The sequence below is a fragment of the Phalacrocorax aristotelis genome, chromosome 18, assembly GCF_949628215.1.
Source record: "Phalacrocorax aristotelis chromosome 18, bGulAri2.1, whole genome shotgun sequence".
In the NCBI taxonomy this organism is placed as follows: Eukaryota; Metazoa; Chordata; class Aves; order Suliformes; family Phalacrocoracidae; genus Phalacrocorax; species Phalacrocorax aristotelis.
Window position 1 is genome coordinate 9,101,016 of NC_134293.1, and position 25,711 is coordinate 9,126,726.

General features: G+C 52.5%; 1 protein-coding gene across 6 annotated transcripts in view; it reads right to left on the bottom strand.

The window, feature by feature from the left end:
• ATP2A3 (ATPase sarcoplasmic/endoplasmic reticulum Ca2+ transporting 3) overlaps positions 1 to 25,451 on the bottom strand; it is a 54,715-nt gene extending 29,264 nt beyond the window's left edge. For 5 of the 6 annotated variants that reach the window (XM_075113648.1, XM_075113645.1, XM_075113650.1 and 2 more), the window contains exons 1-5: positions 25,220 to 25,451; positions 5,822 to 5,839; positions 5,292 to 5,374; positions 1,390 to 1,494; positions 519 to 657 (exon numbers count right to left, since the gene is read on the bottom strand). In XM_075113648.1, the coding sequence (XP_074969749.1) occupies positions 519 to 657; positions 1,390 to 1,494; positions 5,292 to 5,374; positions 5,822 to 5,839; positions 25,220 to 25,337 (463 nt within the window). In that variant the 5' untranslated portion in view covers positions 25,338 to 25,451. Of the gene's footprint in view, positions 1 to 518; positions 658 to 1,389; positions 1,495 to 5,291; positions 5,375 to 5,821; positions 5,840 to 11,224; positions 11,249 to 25,219 lie in introns of those variants that run through there. The other variant, XM_075113649.1, reaches the window with a different exon arrangement.
• Between the last annotated feature and the right edge of the window lie 260 nt (positions 25,452 to 25,711).

Genomic DNA, 25,711 nt, shown 5'->3' on the forward strand with positions numbered 1-25,711 from the left:
TGCAGTGTTGAAAGCCCCCACGCTGGCGGCAGCGCTCGCCGGGAACCGCTGGTGTGGCACCCAGCACTGGCCCTTCACCGCGCCTTCTCCAGGGGATGCGCGTGGGAGAGCTGCTTCCAGAGAGAGGGAATCTTGGTGGAAAATTAAAAGTTCTTCCAGTTCTTCCAGAAAATGGGGAAACCCTCCCAAGACACAAAACCGGCGCCAGAAATATATGCTTTTTTTTGTGTGTGTCTCTTTTCTGCTGTTCTCTAACGCTCTATGCTCAGGGCGAAGCCTCGGCAGGCTGATAAGCCCCAGCTTCGGCCCAAATAATTTCACTTCTCTGAAAAGAGAAACTGAGATCTCGAGCGTACAATGAGGAGGTGGCTCAGCAGCAGTGCCTCCAGAGGAGATGCACCCGGACGCCGCAGCAGAGCCCTCCCGCCACAAGGACCACAGGGTGCTTGTCACCAAGGCCCCGCTGGCCAGCACCACCTCCCCATCCCACCCCAGGCACTGGGGTGACAGCGCCCTACCTGCCACCTCCACGATGTCCCCGGGGACGATGTCTCGGGCGCGGATCCGCTGCACCCCACTGCGGTCGGCACGGATCACCTTCCCCATCTCAGGCTCGTACTCCTTCAAGGCTTCAATGGCACTCTCGGCATTTCTCTCCTGCAAGCAGAGGAGGAGCAGAGCTGCTGGTGGTGGGATTGCTCATGCCAGCAGGCTCCTTCCCCACCCATGGCAAAGACAGAAGCACCCAAGCCCCAGCCTTGGTTTTGGCATCCATTTGCACCGTGGATGGGGCAAGTGCCACGTCTTCTTCAGCTGCTCTGAAGTGGTCCCTGCTGGCTTAAATCACACCAGGTCCTGGATGCTACATGGGCCTTTGGGCTTGAATTTCTCATTCCTGGTTCAGGAAGCAGCGTATCCCACCCAGACGTATTTCTCCCCATCCAGCAACCCCACCTCAGATCAAGCTGCAGATAAATAAATGGCCTTAAAGTGAATATATAGACCAAGAGGAGCATCAGTGTCTGAGGCATTTGCTCATCCCCCAGGAGGGATACAGCAAAGCGAGAGGCAGCAGCCACCATGGCTTTCTGGCGGACAGGACAAAAAGCTTCCCTTGGAAAACACATCTGGGCACAGCCAGGAAACAAGCAGCATTTGCCTAAATGGCAAATAAGTGCAAGATCCTAAACTCCAGACTGCAAAAGCTGCCAAAGAAAGATTGAAGGAATGAGCCAAGGGGCAGCCAATGACTGCGCTGGGGCACGGGGCAGCACAGCCGACACAAGAAAGGAGTTTCCAATGGCAAGAAGCAACCAGACCTTCAAATGGAGCTTCTCAGCCGCGTGGAGCAGAGACCTGCAGGGCAGGCAGGGTGGAACTGCAGCTTACCTGCCACACACCCACCACGGCGTTGGCAATCAGGATCATAATAATGACGATGGGCTCCACGAACGCCGTTGTGGTCTCCTCTCCTTCTTCAAACCAGGCCAGGATCTGGTAGGGAAGAGAAGGACCGCAATTTGGTTAAAACAAGCAGCACCAACATTTTAAGGAGAAACAACAGCCAACCAACACATGGTGTTTGCTGGAGAGAAGACAACCCAGAGTGGTGGCCAGCCCCATGTGGCTTGGTTAAAGGGTGGACTTGCCATATCCCACTGCTGGTGCTTGACTCAGGTGTCTCCACTCTTCTGCTGGGGATAACCTAACGCATCAAATAAGCAGGGCTGGAGCAGAGCAGGGACTGACCCTGTGGCTTCTTACCACCCTGAGCCCCCTCTCCATCCCACAAAGACCTCATACCATAATACAAATGAAGCGCGCACACACAAATATTTTCACTCCATTTAACTGCTTGTCGACCTACGCTGCGTCAATATAGCAACACCTCGCTGCCCTGTGGCAGAGGCACTGGCACAAAGGACCTCTGACACAGGGGTTCATGCCTGCTTTACCGATTAGCAGAGCCGCTGCGGCAGAGTCGGCCATCAAGCAGGTTGCAACAGCTCTGCAAATTCACCAGCAAACAGGTCACTGCATGTTTATTTGGTGATGTATCGAACCCCACAGGGGACCAGCCGCCCTCCTTATCTGCCCACGAGTTGTATCTGAAAGGAGGGGACATGAGACTCGGCTGTGCCATCCCACTGCAAAACACCCTGAGTTTACTTTGGGCCCCTCGGGACAAGAAGGCCCTGGAGGGGCCGGAGCGTGTCCAGAGAAGGGCAGCGGGGCTGGGGCAGGGTCTGGAGCACAAGTGTGCTGGGGGGCGGCTGAGGGGGCTGGGGGGGTTTGGCCTGGAGAAGAGGGGGCTGAGGGGAGCCCTTCTCGCTCTCTGCAGCTGCCTGAGAGGGGCTGGAGTGAGGGGGGGGCTGGTCTCTGCTCCCAAGTCACCAGTGACAGGATGAGAGGAAACGGCCTCAGGCTGCGTCAGGGGAGGTTTAGTTTGGACATTAGAAAAAATTTCTTCACCAAAAGAGTTGTCAGGCATTGGCACAGCTGCCCAGGGAAGTGGTTGAGTCACCATCCCTGGAGGTATTTAAAAGAAGGGTAGATGTGGTGCTTGAGGATATGGTTTAGTGGTGGACTTGGCAGTGATAGGTTAGCGGTTGGACTCGATGATCTTAAGGGTCTTTTCCAGCCTTAATGACTCTATGATTCTACTAAAAAAATAAGTATTTTTCCAGTAGCTAAGTAGGAAACATCTCCTCATGCAGAGTTGCTCCCAGGGTAAATTGTGGGCAAAACTGAGCTAACAGCTCAGTACTTGGGCACCACAGTAAGGCTCAAATCAGCAATCAGGGAGCGAGGTGACGCTGATGATGAGCATTTCCAAGGCACCACGGAGTGCAAGTACAAAGGGGTTCATATTGCAGTTACCCAGTGCCACCCATAAAGGCAGCTTTGCTAATCACACGGACGTTGAGTTTAGCTGATCCCACATCACCTCTCAGCATTATTAAGAGTGGAGGAGGCCAGCAGCGCTCGCGGGTGCCGGCTCACGGAGCCTGGTGATGCACCCACTGCCAGCTGACTTTGCCTGCATGCCCGGGGCGGAGAAGCTGCTCTGTGATCACAGCAAGTGCTGAGGGTGAAACACGGCTCCTCCTGGGGAAAGGCGCGTAGGGATGCAGCCACTCTGCTGGCGAAGGCAGAAGAGCCCTACAGGAGATGTACCACTGAAGAAGGAAATGTTTGAAGATGAGCAAAAACATGATCAGAGGAAGTAAAGGCAGGATGGCACCAGGGACACCCTGAAGGCACCACACTGACAGCTCTAGTGGAAAACCCAACCCTAAGCAGCTCTCCGACATTAGCCGAACGTTACATCACGTTTTCCTGCTGCATGACGCACTGGGAGGCGTATTTTGGCAGCAAATATTAATCCTGCCCCACACACACAGGGGTAAAGGAAAGTTGTATGCCCCACGCTGTGCCCAATCGTACCCGAAACCTGCCCTGAGCATCACCAGCCCGGGCATCGCCAGCCCGGGATCTCTGAACCCTCCCAGCCACGCGGGCAGGACGGCAGCGGACGGCAGGCAGGAGGCACCTCCCACGTGGGCAGCAACGCTGCCAGTCCCGCTCCGCCAGAGGGAGGGGAAAAAAAAAATAATTTAACAAGACTGGATTTTCATTTTTTAATTGAAAATGTGAATGCTTCCGTGCAGCAGCAGAAGGGCTCTGGGAGGGAGATTTCACTCCAAGGAGGGCGGCCGCACAGGGTTTGGGAATGCTCCCAGACCTGTCTTCACCTGCATATGCGGATGCACATGCTTTAGGCAGGTGTCTGCCCTGCTGCCTGCACCCCAGCGGAGGTGAAGGTGATATATGGAGTTTCTGAGTCAGCTTCAGGCGCCTGAAGCACTGCTCTCACCTCTCATCACCCATCACCCAGCGCTCTGGCCATGAAAAAGCATGCCGTGCGATGTCCTAGCAGCCTCTCTGCCAGGACTCCCCAGCTCCCAGCACCTCCCAGTTCCCCGAGGATACACGGCTTGGCTGTTACACCAGGAACGTATCTGCACTGTGGACACACAGGCTGTGGAGACACTATGCGCCAGAGACATTGTCCTCCATTTCAACGGATCCTGACATGGAACAGGTCATGCTGACACTTAATACTTTCAAAAATATTCAAGGAAAAATAAAGATTAAAGGAAAAACTTCCTCCTTCTGTTTTAACCATCTATGCAGGTTGAGGCGCAAGACAAGTTTTACTGGATGAAACATGGCATTGAAAAGCAATCAGTAACAATTAAAATCAGAGAAGGGAATTGCAAAAAGGCTGTTTGGGTCCTAACTCAGTGAAGAGCCTGAGCACAGACCTCAGTCCGGACACCGGCCATGACAACAAGTATGGGAGACAGGAAAGCTCGTCGCATGAAAAGTGATGAAGGGAAAACATGTAATAGATTTGAGGGAAGCTAAAGCAAATAGTAACAAAGGTACCTTCTAACCTAAAAAAATAGGACACTTTGTTGATAAAAATCTTGCAATGAGATAGAGACACATCCAAAGGAGCTGCACTATCTCAGGTTGGGTCTGCAAACAATGACAAAGATCTGTGGATCACAGGAAGAAGCATCCCAGGACTGAAAGCTTTGGGCAGCCCCCACCTGCCTTTGGCAGCCCCTTTGCAGCACCACTCTCGCTGGGGCTCTGCACTTGCTCTCTCCAAACCCTAATTCTAACCCTACAGAGTGCCCAGGCCCAACACCCATCCCACCCGGCATCCCACCAAAATGTGCCCAGGACTGAATGTTTCATAGAATCGTTAGGGTTGGAAAAGACCTCTAGGATCACCAAGTCCAACCGCCAACCCAACACCCCCAGGCCTCCTAAACCATGCCCTGAAGTGCCACGTCTACGTGCTTTTTGAACACCCCCAGGGTTGGTGACTCCCCCACCTCTCTGGGCAGCCCGTTCCAATGCCTGGGCACACCTTCAGTAAAGACATTTTTCCTAATATCCAGTCGAATCCATCTAATTTCCAATGATCTCCATGACCCTTTTCTGCCTTTGTCTGGTACAGTCTTGGTGAAATAGAAAGAAGTCCAGGTAGTTTGTCCGTATCGCTTTTGGGTGGATCAGCATTACTGAAAAATCCTACGGTTTCATCTTTTAAGTAGATACAATGATATTGTTAACTATGTTCTAGAAAACCACTGCACTGCTGCTACATCTCCCTCATCCAACATGCACCTTCCTCTGGCTCCTTTGCAATTTGGCTGCCAGCCGGGTCCGTGCGTGCCCTGGAAGGCGCCCGTCCCCAAGCCTGGGGTACTTACGAATGACAGAAAAGCTGCCATCAGAAGGATGCGGACGAGGAGATCTTCAAACTGCTCCAGCACCAACTCCCAGAGGGACTTTCCTAGTGAGAAAACGTAAAACCAAGTGCAGTCAGTGCTCAAAAAAACCTCAGAAGACAGATAATTTAAACCACTGAGGGCACTAAGGCCAACAGGATCCCATCCCCTGCTTGCAGCAGAGCTGCTCCAGTGCCCGTTGGCCATGGGCACTAGTGAGGACATCCAGCGCTGCAACAGGGTATTTTTCTCTCTAATATTAAACATGTTCATTTTTGGTATTGGCCTGGTTTTACTATGTCTGTTTTTAACTACAGAAACCAAATCCTCTGTGTCCCCATTCACAGCTGGTAGCCCTGCTATCACAGGAAAGCTCCACTGTCAGACCAGCTTTCTCTGGGATTAAAACCAAGATTAAAAGGTCTGAAGACTCCCCCCTCCATGTCCAGACTTATCCCCCCCTACGCAGACTCAAGGCGTGCACCCGCCCTCACCTCCAGCCCATGACTTACCTTCTTCTGCAGGGAGCTCTGTGGGTTTTTATCAACAGCCCAGCAAGCGTAACAAAGCAAGAAAATGATAAAAATAAAAAGATTAATTAGTGATTTGGGCCTAGACTAGCAATCCCTTCCCTTATGCCCCAGCAGTCCATTCAGTACCCCAAAATGCAACTTGTCCTGCACATATTCCCACATCAAGACAGCTTGTCATCAAACTTCTCTCTGACACTAAGTAAGCACTATATGCTCTCTGCAACAGGGAAACATCATTTGCCTGCTGCAAGTGGCTCCAGCAGCATTTATTCCTGCACTCAGCCTGCCTAAAAAATACTCCTCGGGAGCTGCTCTCTCCAAATCCAGGACACAAAGGTCCAACCATCCCATAAAACACCTTGCCAGAAACCCAACAGAGACGTGCTGGGGACTGGAATTTTCAGACGACGTTTCCTTTTAACGAGTTGTACTTTACAGCCTGCAATGCTCTAGTGCACACCACGTGCATCAAAGGGTCCCACGGCCACTGGGCAATACACAAACCCCAGTACCCACCAAGGGCATCACTCCTGCTTCCTCACCCGGGCAGCAATGGATGCACTGGCCCTGCTGCGGGCAAGGTTTGGCACCCAGGGATGGCTCAGGAGTGAGCTCCCCCCTTCGGTTTTGGGTGCTGGCATGCGTGGGTGTCTCTGTCTGCACCCACTGTCCCTGCATTTGGGGTGAATCTTTTGGCTGCCTGCAGAGCAGCTCCCAGGGGAGCTGGCAGCCAGACCAAACCCTCCACCAGCTGCCCCAAGGTGGGGAAAAACGGACATCGCAGCTGTCCAACAGAGAAGGAAATCCAGGATTCACAGAACACAGCAGAACTTGCTGGAGATGGAGAAACCAATGCCGGCGCCATGCAGCAGCAAACCCTCGGGAGGGGTGTGCCGGTGGCTCAAAGGAATTGCACAGCGCTGCAAGGGACCGCGGGGTACCAGCACTGAGGTGACACAGCACCAGGGCAGGAAATCCACTGCCTCCATCCTTTGGCGCTCCGGGGCAGGAGGGGACCGGATAGGAATCCCCCAGTCCCAAACCTCCAAACAGGGAAAAATTCAGGCAGAAACCTCCCAAAGAGCTGTCCCAAAGCCTCTGCTGTCTGCCACCTACTTCTGCGCTCCATGCGGTGATAATAAAACAAGATGTTCCTCCAACTTCTTGCATTTCTGGGAGGGAATAAAGGACTGGCTGAAGTTCAAGAGGAAGTGACCCAAGGTAGACACGCTTGATGGCCCATTGCTGGACCAAACACGGGGTTGTCTCTGAAGCACCCCCAGCATGGAGCCCTGAGAAAGAGCAGGAAGCGAAACTGGCTCGGCTGTTTTCCATCATCTATTTTCATTCAGAGAAAAAATAAAAAGAAAACCAAACCAAAACCAAACCCACCTTCACTGAACAAACCGGTGAAAACAAGAAGCCTGAACGTGTTTATGCTTCAACCTGCATCAGCTCCTCAGTGTTTACAGAGACACTTACTATGGGTTGTTTTAAACCCATGTCCCTCCTAGATAAGGCTACTCCAATCCTCTGCCATCACAAGGAGCAGACAGACCAGCACGTAACGCCTATAATTACTCTTATAGCAAAAAAAATAAAAATAATCTTGGAGTGCCTTCAATGTTTCGAATCACTCTGCAGAGAGTGTCAGAAGGAAAGTGGCTCTTCTCCCTTTTGCAGCCAGCTCCTCTCCACCCCCGGCTTCCTCTCCCCGGCCCAGAGAGCCACCAAATTAAAAGTAGAAGAGATCTGCTGCTGCTATTTCCATCCAGGCTCCATTTTAAGGGTGTGAACGTGCAAGGTGAGAGGGCTGGGGGCAGGCGGGGTGCCCCGAGGGAGGCAGCTGGGGCTTCCACAGGTCTTGGCCCTGCTGGGGTGCCCAGGGGTGACTTTCCACCCCGAGCAGCCACCCGAAACACCACGGTCCTCTTAGAGCTTCTCCTGCGTGGCGTTTGCATGAAGAGCTGCAGCGATTCCGTTTGCAGAGCGGGGACTTTGCATGAGCTCTTCATTAAAGCATGAAAATGGGTTTCCGTGAACTCAGAAGGAAACTCGTGCAGCGGGGCGGCCAGCCGAAATACCACTGGTAGCAGAGTGACACTATGCCGTTGCTGTCACCAAACCCCAAACGTTAGCAACGCTGCTGCAGGCACCTCCCCAAAAAGCCCAATTTTTAGTATTGTGAGAACCAAGCACCTCCCCTGCCATCAGTGACTCCTTCCACAGCCGTTCACGTGGCAGCTCAGCACACATGTTGCACCAAATACCCAAAGAAAAAGGGCAGAAAGTCACAATAAACTCACATTATTGGGTCTGGATCAATCAAAGCCACCAGAAACTGGAATATTTTGGGGTTGGAGCCTTCCCCTCTCACTTCCAAAGTCTCACTAGGAATAAGAGGGTTTGCCACTCACCGAAAACTAAGTTTTATGTGAGTCGGCCCTGTGGCACCAGGCAGGGCAGCAGAGCTGGCACCGCTCTGCCGAGCTGTGGCACTGCCATGACCCAGCCAGCCGGGAAACCCACCGTGGCGACAGGGAACCAGCAAGAGTCCGAATCTGCAGTTCCCTCGGGACAACACAGTGAGCGCAGACAGGCTGAAATGGAAACTCCCGGCTGGCACCTGAATAGCCCCTTTCTTCCGTTGGTGGCTCAGAGCTCAGCACAGAGGTCCTGCTCTGTGCCCAAGCTCCCCAATATGCCCAGAAGACAAATGCAATAACATTACCAAGGACAGAAAATGACAGTGGTTGCTCAAAGTGTCCCAAAACGGGGCCACCCACTTGCACCATAAATTTTCAGTTTCCCAAGGTGAGCAGTCCCCGTGTGGGACCTGCAGCTTGCGGAAGCGTATCTGCAATTTCTCTGCTCCTGCTCCTCTGCACCGCAGCTTTGGAGGGCACAGTGAAGAAAGTAGAGGGTGATGGGTGCCTGGTGCCAGCCCCTGGAGGTAACAGGACCATTCCCACCGGCGGAGGAGCATGCCTTCCTCTGCGTTGTTGAGCAGGGCAGGCAGTCCTGGCTCCACCACAAAATATTGATACGAGATGCTCTAAGGGCATGCAACCAGCCTGGCCACCCTGGGCAGATGTGGGGCTGGCGTTGGGCTGTTTTAGCTGGAGGTTGGTCTCCAGCTCCTGCCAACTCAAACAGGACCGGCAGCCCACGGGCTGGCGCCTGCAACATGGCAGGGCACGGTAATCGGGTGATGAAAAGGCAAATAAACATGGGTGCCACCCACGAGCAAGGCGGCATGGGTACAGGCTGCCACCCCGGGACTCTGCGACAGCCTTCATGTCCCCAAGGAGACCCTGCCCTGCTTTCCAGGCCAAAGCAAACAAATAAAACGTGACAGGGTGGCACTGGGGTCGCTTTAAGGCAACGTTTGACTTTCTCCTGCTGTAACAGGATCAAAAACCCCCAGAGTGGCACAGCCCCACAGCAGCTGGCGTTTTTTACCGTGCACTGAGGTATCGCTCCCCACTATGCTTTGGGGGAAACTGAGGCATGAGGCGACACTCTCCCAGGCCAGCGCATGGCAAAGCAAACCCTGGTGCACGCTCAGGCCCAGCGTGCGACCCACAACAGCAAACATCTTGCAAGGTGATCACTGAAATACCATTTTCCCCACCGTTTCAGGAGTTTCCCTAGAATAAAATCAGATTTCCCTTATGGGAAACACTTCCGACACCAAGTGATGCAGGGAGGGTAACAGCACGGTGCCCACTGTGGGGGATCATGGTGAGCAGCATGCCTGGGCTTTAAGCCATAGTTCTATACTGTAAACTCTTTTTTTTTTTTTTCCTGCCTTTAATTTCTTTTTCCATATGCAAGGAAAGGGAAATGGATGGGCAAAACAAGGGACGCATCCGATTCCCAGACTTTGCCAACAGGCAGGAAAAAGGGCCCAAAAAAGCAGTGAAAAGAGTAAGAAAAACCCTAAAATACCCCCAGCGGGGAGAGCAGCCCCCCCCCTCCTGTGACACAAAGCAGAAACCCAGGCAGGGCTGCTCTGGGATCCTTCCACCATCCCGCAAGACACCGGGCAGCATAAATTGTTATTTTAACTGGCTGCCTTTCCCAGGGCTGGCTGCGCTGGAAGGATCCCATCCCGGAGGGAAGTCTGCTCTGCTTCACCCCCGGTGACAGCCGGCACCGCTGCGCATCCCCGGCACTCCGCAAAACTGCCGGATTGCACAACCAGGAAAGGCTTTGCCGGGTGGTTTGAAAGCAAGCTCAGCCCATCACCTGCTTGGTGTAAATCCTGCCTGGGAATGAAGGCATGAAGCCTTGCCACAGTTGCACTTGAGCTGCAGGAGTGTAAAAAAACCAGTGTTTGCAAACTAACCCCCAGTGTTTTAGCATTATCTGGGATGACAAACACTCAAAGCCTAAAGGTGCTAATGCTAGCCGATGTTCACAGAGGACAAAGCGTAGTTATCTACATGCCTCGACTTTGTATTACTTAAATTAACCCACACATCTTTGCTTTTACATGCAGCTTCACGCCTGAGCTTCCTGACCGCCGCTGCACCCCTGGAGGCTGTCCTGCACCTCACCTCTCACCCAGGCTCCAACCACACACTGGGGCAGGACACGGCCCCTGAAGAGCAGGACCTTCAGGGTGCAGTTAAAGGGACTTTCTGAGGTTGCTTCAGCTTCTTGAGAAGAAGCCGGGCTTCAGCCAAGGTGCCACCTCTACCTGCCCTGGCTCCGCTTTGCCTGCTGGAGCCCAGCCTGGCTGGAGGGGAGGCTGGACCCACGGGCACCATGTGCTATTGCAGCAAGACGGGGAGATAAGGCTGCCACCGAACTGAATTAGCCCTTTACTACAAAGCCCCATAGTGTAAATCCGCCCGCAGCCACGCGCTCGAATCGCGGCGGGGCAGCCCCAGCGCAGGGGGGGCTCACCGGCCCCGGCCGCAGCAAGAGGGGCCGGGGCGAAGGCGGGGGCAGGCTGGCAGAGCGGCAGCTTGCACGCCCCAACCGCCCACGCACGGAAATCGCGCCCGCGGGCGGGTGCAGCTGCGGCAGGCGTGCGAGCCCGCCGGGCTGCGGCAACCGGCGCCTCCGGCTGCACCGAGCGCCCGCCACCCAAGGGAAACAGCAATTAACCGTGCCTTGAAAAGCACCTTGCGGGTGCAGGCGCGGCGCTGGGAACATCCCCGTCCTCGTGCCAGGACTGAGCTCTGCTTTGCACCGCGACCCACTCCCAGGGGTGGGCTCCTCCCCGTGCCCTCCATCATCCCCAAGGAGCCAGGCCCAAAGCCACAGCTGCTTGTCCTCCCATGTCCTTCCGTCCTGAGTGAAGGCGGCGGCGGCCCTGGTGTGCCATGGGTGGGGGAAGCACCTCCGGCCCCCATCACCTTATTTGCTTACCGCCTCGCAGCTGCTTCTTCCTGCGCGCCAGGCAGGTTTTGGTTACGCTGGCTGCCGGCGACAGCCGCTCGCTCAGGGCTGCTTCAAAACGTGGCAGGAAGATAAAAGGAACGAGATACAGCCCCCAATCCCATGGCAAACACCGGCAGTTTGTTGTTCCTGTAACCCCCCAGGGCTCGTCCCTGCTCGAGCTCTGCCCCATGCTTTGCAAAAGCCCTTTGCCCCTCCTGGCTGGGGGACCCACAGCCCCAAAAATCAGCAAATTTGGGGCCAGAGGAAGCACTGGGGATGGCAGCAGCCCGCGGTGGGCAAGGGCTGGCAGGGCAGCACATGCGGATGGTTAGCAGAGGTTTAAGGAGCAGAAATGTCCTCGCTGTTTTCCAGGTGGTGCTTTAGGGTGAAATGATCCAGCAGGTATTCTGGCTGGCACCTGGACACCGTAAGTGGCTGGCAATAAAATCAGCCCCAAAAATTTCTGGTTTGGGTTGCAGGGCTTCCCGTGGCAGTCAGGGCTCTGGACCAACTGCTCGTCCTACCCTCACGCTGCTCTTCCAAACCCATCGGTATTGGGCCCAGCCCAACACCACCAGCCCTCCAGGATGGCGACAGGGTCCCAGGGGAGAACGGGTGCATTCGGGCACCCACAGCCCCCAGTTGTGGTTGGAGGGGAGAAGCTGAAAGGTTCATCTGTCCCCTTTCTGGCCAGATAAGCTTATCTCTGCAGGTCAGGGAATAGGAAACACCGTTATCCCGGACGTGCTCCTCAATGGCAGCAAAGCACTGTGCAATCCAGGCCTGCCGTACCTCCTTTTCCCCCGGAAAATCAGCACGTCCCGGTGCTGAAGGATAAGCCGCCACCACCGCGTCCCGCTGCCCCGGTGGAGAGAACCAGGGATGGAGTTGGGAGCGTGGCACTGGGCCAGTGGTCCAAGGAGCTGAGTAAAACAAATATGGAAAAACCTGCCCATCCCGCTCCAAACTTCCTTTATTCTTGGAAACAGCTCATCCCCAAAATGTTGGATAGCTCAAGCTTCCCTCTGCCACGGTGCGGGGGGGTCCCAGCGCCAAGCATCCTCCTCCTGTGCCACGGCAAGAAGCAAATTGCTTCCCTGTTGATAACCCAGCTTTTCTTCATGCTATGAAAATAAGGGGAGAAGATTTCACCCGTTTTGCCCCCAAAAATGAGCTACCAGCCAGGCTTGCAGCTCTGGTACCCACATGGCGTTTGCAAGAATAAAGTCTTGGAGAAACACAGGGAAAAACCCTGGGAAAACAGAGATGCAAGTGGTGGCCTTGTCCCCCCACCCCTGTCCCCACTGGAACCCACAGCAGATCCCTGGGCTCGCTTTGGGAGTGGGAGGGAGCGGGGCAGAGGAAACCCACGGCTCCAGCCTGGGATGGATTATTTGAGCAAACTAAAAGCAGTGGTTTGTTCCCTCCTGCACCAACGCAGTGGAAAGAATTTCCAGCTCTGGCTCCCGGGTGGAAAAGCTAAAAATCTGTGTTTAAATAGTAACAGGTTTTGGAAAAAGAAAAAAAAAAACCACCACCACAGGAGCTTAAATAAAATAAAGCTTAAGCTGGGGTGGCTTATTTTAGTTTTGGGGTTGTGTTGAGGATTTTTTAGCTTCTCCTTATCCCTGCTTTGAGCAGACCCTTTCCATAATCTCAGGGAAAAGCGAGGGAGAGACTCTGCTGCTTTTGGGAAACTTCTGCCAGAATTGCCACAACCCCAACCCAAAGGGCACGCCGCAATATCAGTATATCCTCTTCTCGCACCTTACAGATATCATCTTATTTCCTCCTTTTTTGCTCTAAAACTACTTTTTCAGCTAATTTCCTATTGACACCACAGTGGTTACTGTGAAATAAATAGGGGGGGTTTGCCCAGCAATGGTTTTTCACCCTTTAGGGCTCCGCTGGAGCTTCCTGCCCTCGGCCGCTCGGCTTTCGGCTCCCCCCTGCATCACGACCACGATGCCCAGATGCCAAAACCCCTCTGACCCAACATGGTGGCACAAAAGCACCATCCAGGCCAGAGAAAAATGCTATGGTGAATTTGTAACCCATGACAGACCACCACAAATAGGCCACTTGCAGCAACTTCGACACCCGGCGACAGAAAATGTGGTAACATTTTCCTGGCAGTGCCGGAGAATGGTTTAGGAAACCAAACCGGCGGATTGGTGGTGCCAGGAGCCCTGGCGATGCCCCACGCTGCCGGGTCACCCCAGCCACCCATCCCTGCCTGGCCCTGGAAAAACATGCATGGCCCCAGCAGGCTTCAAATGTCCCCTGGGAGGAATTTCAGCACCGAAAACTGGGTTGCACCTTTCAGCTGAATTCTACAAGACCTGGGGAAGAGCAAAGTGGAACTGTGTTTGGGTTTTTTTTTCCCCTTCCCTAAAAAAAGAAAAAAAAAAAAAAGAAAAAAATGGATATTGGGGCTGAAAGGCAGGTAAGAAAATGAGACTAGGATGCATTTTCAAAATAGAATGTGTTTGCTCCTAGAGGACAGATGCTGCTCAGCACAAAGCAAAAGGCTGCTGTGGCTCGGTGGGGGGAATAGCATCCCCCAAAATTGCCACCCCAAGGATCTGGTGAGTGTTTACACTGGGCGGAGCATCTTTGGTTTTTGTAAGGCTGTAAGCAACCACTGAGGACATCACACTTGCTTAGTATGCAAAATAAAGCAATAAAATAAATAGTAATTAATAATTATAAGTCATTAATAAGATAGTAATAAGAATTAATAAGTAATAATAGTAAATAATAAATACTAATAAATGTAACTGAAGTATTCCACTAGCCAAGTGCTGTAGAAAATGTGGGTGGCTCCTGGTTGCTGCATCCAGCACCGCCGAGCAGCTCAGGTGCATCCCCCGGCAGCATCCCTGCTCAGGGGACGTTTCTCCCACTGCTCTGTGGGGCTCAGGGACCAGCCGGTCTGGGGGCTCTCGGCATTAAAGCACTCGGTATCTGCAGGGAAAGGCAGGCGGGGGGGGTTACCTTCCTCCCCGGCATAACCCCAGCTTTTTCCCCACTGCAGGGTGCCCACCTCAGTGTGCGACACCAAACCCTCCCATCCCAGACCCTACCCTCAGCGGGAGGGGAAGCACTTTGACATCCCACCCCACCTCCCGCGTTAACCTGCCGGCACAAAACAACATAAACCATCCTCCCTTTCCCCTAAAAAGGGGCTCACTCTGCAGCACTTATGGCACAGCACAGCAATTAATTTGCTTCGCCACTTTTTTTTGCTCGACATCTTGTACTTGGCAGGTTTGGGCTTGAATTGCCACCGTGTGGACCCAACTCCTGGGACGCTTGTAAGAGCTGTCCCACAGGAGTTTGCAAGATGAACCCCCCAAAAAGCATAGGCCCAAATCAGTAACCTCAATTAAGAAAGGAAAAAAAAAAGAAAAAAACCACGAGATATCGCTTTTAAATCCAAGCGGCATTTTCTCCCCTTCCTTGCCAAGACGGAGAAGCTGCTCGCTCTCTCTACTCCAAAAGCTGGGGTTTCAGTCGATAATTCAGTCGATCCTGCTGCCACCTGTAGCTGAGCCTCAGTGCCTGAGCTGGGCTGGGTATTTATGGGTCAGGAAAACCTGAGCTTTGCACGCCGGGTTGGAAGGAGAAGCTGCCCCAAGCTCGGGGCCAAAGTGAGCCGACGCCATCCCAAAAGCGCAGAGTTCTGGAGCAGGTTGGGGCTTGGATTTTTTTTTTATTATTATCTGCTTGTTTTCTGGAGGAAATGCCTCTGCCACGGCAAACCTTTGAAATTCAAGGTTTGACTAGCACATCTCAACCCATCTCCCATCTGTCAGTAAATAAAATCAGCCCGATAAAAAGCGGCTAGTGTATCTGCGGGGCGGTACATCCTCCGCCCCTGACCCACATGGGTGCTGGTGAGCTGATTTTCAACTCAGTTAACTCAAACTGAGATTATTATTATGAATTTTTTTTTATGGAACTTCTTGCCCTGGCTGACCTGGCTCCCCACACACACACACTTGCTTTTTCTGGTATCTGTTCTCAGAGCACAATCTATTTTCAGCAATCCTCTTGGATGGGTTTTCATGGAAAATGAAGTGTACACTGCCCTTAGTTTAGATTATATCAGAAGAAAAAAATTTCTGTAGGATAGAAAAGATCTGTTCTTCTGGATGGGGAAAAGGGGCTAGTTGGACAATTAATACTTTTCATGGATGAACTCTCTGGGGATCACACATCTCTCTGTAGCTGAAGCAGTTCCTTTCCTGGAGTGAGTTACTCAGAGATCCCTGGAAACATGAGTCCCATCTAGGCTTTTTCCGTAATCTCCTTCCAACTATGTATAATATCTGTCTGCGTGTCTATAAGAATGAAATATTTTTAATATATATATGTATATATACATACATACCTACATATGTTCGTGTATAAGGATGAAATACATATTTGTACATATACATGATACCTATATACATTTTTCTATATGGATAGAATATTTTATATTTATATATGTATATATACATAGATACCTATATATGTTTATGTCAAAAAGGGTGAAAAGGGAAGAATAATTTGAATTGGGCTTTTATCAATAAAAAGAGGAGCCCCAAACAGGCCTGAGCCAGCACTGCAGAGCAGCCCCACCTCCTCCTGGGTCACTGCAGGACTCCCCTCCGGAGGGGAGCAGACCAAAACGCTACTGCCCCTCTGATGGGCTTTCCATTTATCTGAAGGTGACAGAAGGTCCCTCATCTCCAAATCATGCAAAAGCACAGAAAGCCATCAAAAACCCAAGGGACACGGTGTCCCCAGGGGAACCCTCTGCAGTGGCCGGAGCGGGAGGGCCAGGGACACAGCTCCATCGCTTCCCCCCTCCCACCCCGCACTGCTGAGCTGGCCCTTTTTATTTTTATTTTTCCACTCATTCTCCACATTTTCCTTATTTTAGACTTTCTGTTGACTTGGAGGTTGCAAAATGAAAAAAGAAAGTAGAAACAGGCAGGTAAATGACGGGTTATCCTGACCTCAGCTGCCCATCTCCCAGGGACGGGTGCTGCCTGCTCGGCAAAATCCAGCTAAGCCGATGTCTTACAGGGCAAATCCCTGGAGATTTGGCCATCACCTGCTGCTGGAGGGGCCAGAGTCACTGCTCAGCTAATTGAGTTCCTCCTCAAGGATCTCCGTGCTTTTGCTCCCCATGGTGAAGGAAGCAGAAGAGAGAATCTCCCCCACCCACTCATCCTTCCCAAAAAATAACTGATTTTTACCAGTAACAAATGCAAGAAAAACTGTTTCCAAACCAGAAGAAAAAAAACAAAACCATACATAATAAAGCAAATATATAACATACAGAACACAGCCCTTGCATTTGCTCAGAGGGCGGCTCTGCAAGGACCCCAAGGATTTTCCCCAATGAGTGGAGAAGAAAAAAACAAACCAAACCAAACACGCCCAAGGATTTTGGCCTTCCATCCCCTCAGGAGGGCATGGACTGGCTCCCAGCATAAGGAACAACTTTCCCACCCCGCTTATGGGAGCAGTATGGCCACGGCCGGTGGCTTTGGGAGCCTCATGGACGCGCTGGAGGTGGTTTCACCAGGATGGAGCAAAACCCATCCGTGCCAGGGCTGTCCCCGGCACCGCGCCCCCAACCGCTCCTGCAGCCGCCCGACACAACCCTGCCCGTTGGTCTGAATTAACTCGCATCCCTTCCCCGCCTCCCCCCGACCGCTCGTTTAAAATACACGTAGTGGCTAAATAGCAGGAAACACCCAAAACAAAAATACTGTGGACCGGAACCCAGGGGCACAGGGGACACGCAAGAGCAAGAAGCGGATTTCCTCCCCAGAACATCACACCTCTGATGCTGACGGTGACCCTGCCACGGGGCCAGGCTGGGCCATCAGCGCGGTGTCCCTCATCCTCAGGTGCCTTCACCCTTCAGCCCTGCAGAGCCCGAGACGGGCTCAGACCTGTTAGCTCTTGACAGGGAAGAAATAGCTTATTATTGTCTGTTTTTTGCTTCCTCTCCATAAAGGGACCTTTTATCCAATGATGTCCCACAGTGACTTGCAAATGTTGGGGGGGGAGGGGGGTATTACATATATATATAAAAATCTCAAATGGTGAATATAGATATATATGTAATCTCAAATGGGTGATTATATATACACATATATAAATAATCTCAAGTGGCTTCATGTGGGAGCACAGGTGACAAAGCCAGGACCTCCATCAGTATATCCAGAAGGTTGCTGAACATTTAAAGTTTAGGAGAATTTTGATGATCAGAGCGGAGACACTACATTTAGGCGTACTATAGGTCTAGACTTCAAAATGAGGTACAAAATTTCAGATTTCAGCCACCACGGGCCACAGAGAGATGCTATTGCGTGCCCTGAAGAAGCCTGATGCCTGAGGACGTGTTGGACCAGGCGGCACATGGGCACGGACCCCGTCCCTGGAGGTAGACGGGACTGCTACCAAAACACAGCCTGACCCCAGACTTACCACCTCTGCGGGTGAGAAAGAGAAAAGGCTGTTACAGTGATAATGAGCAGCCAAACCTCAAAACCTGGGAGGTTCCCACAAAAAAACTAGCAAATACTAGTTATAAACATGAGGTTAGTTGCTAGCAAGGATTAATTCAACTTCTTTTCAAAAGAGCACCACTTTGGACTCAAATCTGACCTTCCTTTCACAAGATGACTGGCTCAACTCCGGTAAATCACCCACCTCGGAAAAGACCCATTAGCGTTAATTGTGTTAATCCTAGCAGGAATAACAAGTCTCCTGTCCCAGCATTGCTCATCACCACCCGCACGGTCATTGCTCAGACGCTGGCGGAGCAGGCAGCTGCCTGCAGCCCTGCCTGTGAGGGGTTAACCGCCCACGGAGGAGCCTCTGGCGCACGCTCACGTCATGGAAATACTCAAGTAACCACAATTTTCTCTATTGCTTTTTGGCTCTGGTTCTTCAACATTTCTACACTTCTAGCCCAGATCTCTGCTACCTGTTTTCCAGCAAGGTAATTGGTACAGACAGCAGCTCAACCAGGCAGTCGGTAATTTTTTTTTAATATAGGTTACTGTTATACTTTCTACATCCAATACTACCAACACTGAGATATAAAAAATGATCATGAGTCACAATACCAGGGAAAAAAAAAAAAAATCAGATGCACAGTAATAAGTGGAGGTGGGATGGGGGGTTGGTGCTTTCTCAGTTTTGCTGGGTATTAATACTGCACCAGGTTGGACTGAGCCCCAGACAGCTCTGCCCTGCTGCTGCCTGCCCACCCAGCCCACCCACAGTGGTTGTGGCCCCCTCTCCTCTATCCCTCCCACCTTCCCCAGTCCTCCCACCATCCCCAGCATCAGCTGTTTCTCCTGCCCAAGGTGTACCAGCTAACCAGGAGAGACTGCCCTTGTTGCCTTCAGCCCATCTAAGATGCAATGGGAGGTCATCCATGAATGCTACGTGAGAACCAGGGGAATGGGAGGGAAAAAGAGGGGAAAAAAATAAAAAAGAAAGGCAAGATAAAAAAGGCAAGCAGAAAACCCCATCCCTCTCCTGACAATCACAGCCTGCCTTAATGTTTCCACCGTGTAATTGAGACGACGAGCACCAGCAATGCTCCCGGAAAACATCAGCTCAGTGGCTTGGCTTCTGGTCCCCATCCCGCTCCCAAGCGCCTCCCCCTCCAGACCACTCTGCCAGCCGGTTACTGAGCTAACCCACATCAAACCAGCCAGCCCTGGAGACAACGTCCTCCTCTTCGCACCACCGCTGGTTGTGATTAGCGGATCGAGCCAATGCGCCGGGCGGGGAGCACTGCCCCGCGTGCCGGGGCCGCCCAAGCGCCCTAACAGGCTTTCCCCAGGGGAGAAAAATAAATCGGAGCTTTAGAACATCCCTGCGTAATGCCAGCACCCAGACACCCGGCCTGACCCGCCGAAAGAGGTTTGCCATTCTGCTTTTACTGCCCTAATTCCCCATGGAGTACAGCTCAGGTGGTGCTCATAACTTCTTAATACTCCTTTTAATAGCCCTGGAAACATTAATGTGGATGGGGCATCCACTGACCCGCCAGGTGAGCTCAAGGAGCCATGAGAAGGACTTTGTGGCTAGTCTGGACACAGTGATGCTCGCAGGGAGGAGCCCCTTCTCCAGGAGCGGGACTGGGCTAGCTGGGAGAGAGGCACAGGATGCAAACACTCGACATCTGGCTCATGGTTTACAAAGAATAACCTTAACATTCTGGAGGGGCATCAGCATCCCAACCGACTCTGCAAATGCTGCACCTAGGAGAAAAATCAAAGCTGGCTCCTCCAGAAGTTTGGAGATATGAAAACGCATCACATCATCTCATTTTTCAGGACCAGGAGAATGAAAGTATCTCAGGGTGGTGTGCAGCCCCACCAGGTTTCTGATGCCTTTTGATAACCGGTTCAGATCCCCGCTGCAGATTGCCCAAGGGCAATGGGAACACTGCTCTCGGGGTGGGGTTTGTGTGTCCCTCCTTGCTGTAGCTCTCCAGTGCTGCACAGGGTGGCTACCACCACCAGAAAACAACAGCCATCTGCTTTAAGTTGCCTGAAGTCACCCGTGCTCAGCCCTGCTTCACACCAGCACCTGCAGTTTTGGGCACTGGGCAGGACGTCCTGCCGGGGCACGTGGCAGAAGCACTGCCTGGGCTGAAGATGTGCCAGGACGACCCGACCCACAGGACAGGGGTGATTTAGCAGCAGCCAGGAGCCTCCTGCTTTCACACCATCCCATTTGCAAGAGATAAAATACAGAGTGAAAAGGCAGCAACTTGGATGCTTTTCAAATTAAAATTCTCCTTGATAGGAAGAAAGCAAAAGCAGCACTAGGCATCAGGTGGTGCTTTTCACTCAAGAAAAATGGTTTTGAGGAGAAGCTTTAAAAAGAAAAAAAAAACAAAACCAAAAACAAACATACTTGCAACATAAATATCAATAGTATTTTTCAGAGATTTAGCTTGGAGGAAGATGACGATAGATATTCTACTCAATAGCTTAAAGTCAGATCTAGCAATTGCAGAAGGCTTAAAACACACAGAAAGACCAATACCACTGAAAAATCAAAGAGCGAGCAGCCACACAGCTACATGGAGACGGCGAGGACTGCACCAGGTGGGCCAAAAACTCTCCGCTCTGGGAGGAAGGTCAAAACAGGCACCTGAAATACTGGGGAAGAGGATCAGCCTGCTGTATTTGGAGGACCCCTTCCAGCCCCTTCCTGGAAACGGCGCACCCCAAGCCGGCATCCAGGCATCCACAGTGCATCCAACTCCTCCTAAATCAGTGTTTCATAGCACCAGCTCCACCACCCCCAGCTTTAAAGCCAGCAATGAAATAAAAATATTAATGAAATAACACTTGTGCAATAGGGGAGGCCAGCCCCAGGGGTACGCATGAGACCTGCACGCAAAATCTCTTCCCACCCAGCACAGTCCCTGCCTCTCCTTGCCCTGGAAATTTTCCTTCCCTGGATCCTGCAGCACATTAAGAGGAGACATCAATTTTTCTGAACGTTGCTCTTCAGTCATAATTTTTTTTAAAGGTAGGCATGAAAGCGGGTGACCTCAGAGAACGGCACAGGGGTGAAAATCCCAAGTTTCCTCTTGTCCAATTCGAAAAATTTTGTGTAGTCTCTCCCCAGATTTGAAGGTGCTCACAAGGTTTCAATGCCTCAGCATTTCTCCTAAGGGAAAGGATTTGGAGAGGGAGGGAAAAAAAACGTAGCATGTTTATGAATCAGACTGTTAAGCGTGTGTTTCGGGGTGGAAAAGGTGGGCGATGCGCAGAGGAACAGAGAGCAGAGTTAGATGAGTCAGAAAATGCTGCTTTTCCTCTCCTTACCAGCATCTCAAATATTTCAGCATGAAATAAAATTTCTAGTTCTTTTTTTTTTTTTAAATCCTCAAGAGACAGTTGGAGCACAACCTTGGCTGGTTAGCAGCTGCCGGCAGCGAGTCCCACGTCAAGTAACGCACCGCAATTAGAGTACGCGCAGGGGTGCGTGCTTGCACACGCGTGTGCCGATGGACACACACACACACGCACACGCAGCCCTGCGTATAGGCTAGGAAAAGGATGGAAATAAATAATGTAACAGTGGTTTTTGCCTCTGCTTCTAGCAAAGCCGGGGCTTGGACTACCACGTGCTCGTGCTGAAGAGCAGAAAGCTCCTCGTGAGTGAGCGCTGGTGGGTTTGGGGATAAAGGCAACGCATCACAGGCTGGATTTGGGCCTGGGGATGTCACCTCCTCCTGCCCAAGCAGGCTCAGGCACACACACGCAAAAATACACACAAGGGCTCCGAGATCCTGAAATAAAGCTTACGGAGATGCAGAGGCTGTAGCACTGCTCGCCCAGTGCTGAAGCTGCCTTGAGTAACACTTAAACCAGCCATCACGTAAACACTGCTATCGTTGCGCCTTGCAGTGAGGCGGGAGAGGTTTTGAAGAGCATCGGGTAGCGTGCTGGGGGTCAGCCCCAGCGGTGGCGAGGGTAAAGGAGGGGATGGGCGAAACCCCGAGGAGGGCTGGCGGGCAGGGTCTCATCCTGCCCAGTGCTGTTTCCAACCGCAGACAGCAGCGGGGCTTTTGCTTTGGAGTCAGAAGAGATGAAATGCAAGAAGAGATAAACGCCCCTATACTGCAAACAGCCGAGCACTTGACTCCGCTGACATTCACAGTCCATTTAGGTTACTGATGAAGCAAATAAAATTATGCATATGCATTAACGCTGGCAATATCCTGCCTGAAATGTATCCTCATTTACACATGGAAATCCATTTAGAAGAGCAAAATCAGAGCTATATTTAAAACAGAAAATCACTTGACTGTCCGCGGGGCAACTCCCATTTATGTCTGTCATTCCTTGGCAAAACTGAAATAATTTCAGGGTAAATCGTGCCCCTGGTTTTACATTTAGAAAGAAAATGTTTGCACCCCTGCATCCTCCTGCTCAGTCTATTATAAATTAAGAGATGCGCATTTTTTGCTTTAATATTTATTTTTTAAGTGTTGTGGTCTGAAAGCAACTGTGGAGCTCAGTGCTGGCAGATGGGAGAGGGCGTAGGGGAGCGTCCGCCCGGCACACACAGAGCACCACAAAGTGTTTATTAGTTAGAATTGACTTGGGAGATCCGGGAGCCTTTTGAAAATCGCCATGGTGAGACCTAAATGTTCTGCGGCTTCTCCAGTTTCCTTGGCAAATGAAATGGCCATGCCGACAGTGCTGATGACAGATCTGAAGCTAGAACAAGAGCTCTTCCTAATGGAGAAATATCTTCTTCCAGTCCAGTAATCTATATCTCACTGCTTGGCTGCCAAGCCACGAACTGGAGATATTAAATAATCAGTATTGCTCTCTGTTTCCTCCTGCAAATGTAAATGAAGCACTGGAACTGAAAAAGCAATTTTAGGCTCCAAAATAATACCCCTGCCAAAAAAATATATATATTTTTAATATAAAACATGCCAATGGCCACTGCTTCTCTGGAGCTCATTGCAGCTCCTATTTTTGAAATGCATCAACACAATAAAAAGCAGACAGCAGCACTCTAAAGTACGTCGGGAGGCAGTTTTTAAGAAAGATGATGTATTTTAGATTGTGATTCATGACCACACTGGCAGTTTGATTTCAGGTTTAGAAGGAAGTGAATGAACGTGAGACAGGAGGGTGCAAAAAGTGAAACTAGCTGGAGCTGCAGATCTGCTCTGCGCTTCAAGCCATGCAAGATTTGAATTTTCTTCCCCCTTTTGAGTGAGTTCAAGCAAGTCACAAAACTGCCCCACACTTCCGCTGCTGGAGCTTAATTTAAGCCTAAATCAAAATGCAATTTAATACGGGCCATCTTCAAGACCTGCGCTCTGGTGCAAGCCCCGCTCGCCATCCCGCGCCGCTCCCCGCAGCAGCTCTCCCAAACAGGGCACCCACGGGTACCCCAGCACGGTCGGGGAGGTCGGCTCCTGCTGCCGCAACACAACCTGCAAGTTCTTGCCATGCTGGAAAAAAGGCTATTTGCTTGATATCAAGGTTTTCAACCAAAACAAAAAATCCAAACAAACCACACAGGCTCCCATTCTGCATGATTTTAAAGATGTACTAACCTGTCCACATCTCATTCACACCACAATAAAAACATAAATAATGCACAAAAATGGCAAAATTTCGTAGTTCTTAAAATCTTCAACCACATTTTCATGGATAGTTGAACTGCTCATGTTACTGCTCTCACTGTCTGTGCACAGCACTGTGAGCTGTATTGTACAGGAGGTGCAGAGCTCTGCTGTGAAGGCAAAAGCCACGGGACATCCCAAAGTCAGAAGCTCTTGCGAATCAACAGCCTGCAAGAAACCCAACACTGGACTGTATGGGAAGCAAAACCATAGAGAGAGGCAAGTCAGAGCCAGTGCTTGCAAGAGGGGGAAAAAAAAGTTAAAAGACAAAGTAATTGCCACCACTAACTCTTTGCTTTGCACCTACATTGTAGGTCTGAGCTACCTTTTCAAGGCAGAGAGCCCAGCGCACCGAGCAGCCAACGTGCCTGACTCAGCAGTGATGATTCACTGGGCAAACAGGAGGTTAAAGCCACCAGTGATGCCTGTAGGTGACACACTACTGTACGTAGAGGCCACCCGTAGAGGCCATGACCCCTACGTACCCCTGGGGTTGAGGGATGGCACAGAAACGTTAGGAGCAATTATACCTTGAAACCAGACCAGCACACCTCTTTGTTAAGGACGCGTTCTGTGTTTAGGCCCCCAGAGCAGAGGCTCACCAGATGGGTCCCCAGCTGCCCTCCTCCAAAATCGGGTCAGACAAGGGCACGTGTGACGCTCCGTTGCTTACGCCTGGTGCGGACGCTCCGTGGTAAGAGCTCACGAGTCCATCCCTGGCCACGCTGACTCGGGGAACGGAGCAGAAGCTGCCCAGTACAGGGAGCGCTGGCGGGAAGGGGGACCCGGAGCACAGCTCAGCACACGGGACTGCTGCTCGCACGGCTTGTCTGGGGGAGGCACAGCCCTCTGATCCACCTAACACAGCCCTCCCCGTGAGCAAAGATGCAGAGAGCAACCCTGCCAGCATCCACTCGAGCTTTCCTTAGCCTCATACATGAGGATCAAGTGAAAAGCAGATGCAACAAGCTCCTACCTAGAAAAGGAGTTTACACGCTTATCTCCCTGCACAGCTTCGAGAAAGGACTTGCTACTACAAAGCACCGGAGTAAACTCACCCTAAAACCCTCCTGTTTCCGCATGCAGGGTTAACGACCTACCTACAGCTACAGCTTGAACAATCAAAATCACTGTTTCCCCGGGTAGTTCAGGCACCCAGCGAGTCCCTCCCGTACACACCGAGTGCATTTAAAAGACGAGTTTAAAAATTCCCCTCAGCCAACCCAAGCAGATGCCCAGCTGCTCAAAGAGGGCTCCCCGGGCTCAGCGCAGCGAAGCCGGCGCACGTCCCGTCACCCCATCTCCCCCTGCCACCCCCTCCTCTTCCGCAGCAGCACCCCGCGCCCAGGCAGGGCTGCGGTGAGCCGGGAGCGGGCCCCCCCCCACCGCAACAACCCTCACCTCGATTTTGGGGCTTCCCTCTTTCACCCACAGGCAACGGGGGAACTTCCCCCTCTCTTTCCTGGCGACATATCCGTGTCCCTCCCAGCCTTCAGGCGCTCCGCCAGAGGAATTAACACCCCGCTAATTGCCGCCCGTACCCCAGTACTCAGCTCTTAATCCTCCTCATCAACAGGTGTCCCGCGGGAAATCCCCACGGCTCTGGGGGGATGCTCCGGGGGGTCCCAGGGCAGCACCCGGTCCCGGTCCCGGTCCCGGTCCCGGTCCCGGTCCCGGTCCCGGTGGGATGCGGGTGTCCCGCCAGCACTGCCCCATCCCGCCCTCCCCCCCGCCAGGTCCCCCAGCCCCTCCCGTCCCCACCGGCAGCGCCCCGCCGCACTAACCATTGGGGCCGTACTTCTCCCGGCTGCGGCGGACCTGCTCCGGGCTGAGCCCGCAGCTCTCGGTTACACCGAAGCGGCGAAGGACGTCGAGCACCGGGAGGCTGTGCGCCGCCTCCATGCCCCGGCGGCGGCCCGGCCCGGGGGGATGCTCGGGGCGGGGGGCCGGGGGGGGTGCACGGAGGGCACACGGGGCGCCGCTCGCACGGCGCTGCCTCGGCACCTCTCCGCCCGCCGCGGGAAGGGGCTCCCCGCCGCCGGGCCCGCCTCCTCCCGCCGGTACCGCCCTGCTCGCCGCTTCCCCCGCCTCCCCCGGGGCCGCCGCGCCCGGCGCCGCCCCCCGCGGGGCAGCCCCGGGGAGCGCAGCGGCGGAGAGGGGGGTCCCCGCGCTCCCCACCCGCCCCCTGGCAGCCCAGGCTGGCCCCCTCCGCGCGCGCCTCTTCCCCTCCCGCCTTTAAAATAGCTTTAAAATGATTTCCAAACTTCTCGGAAGTG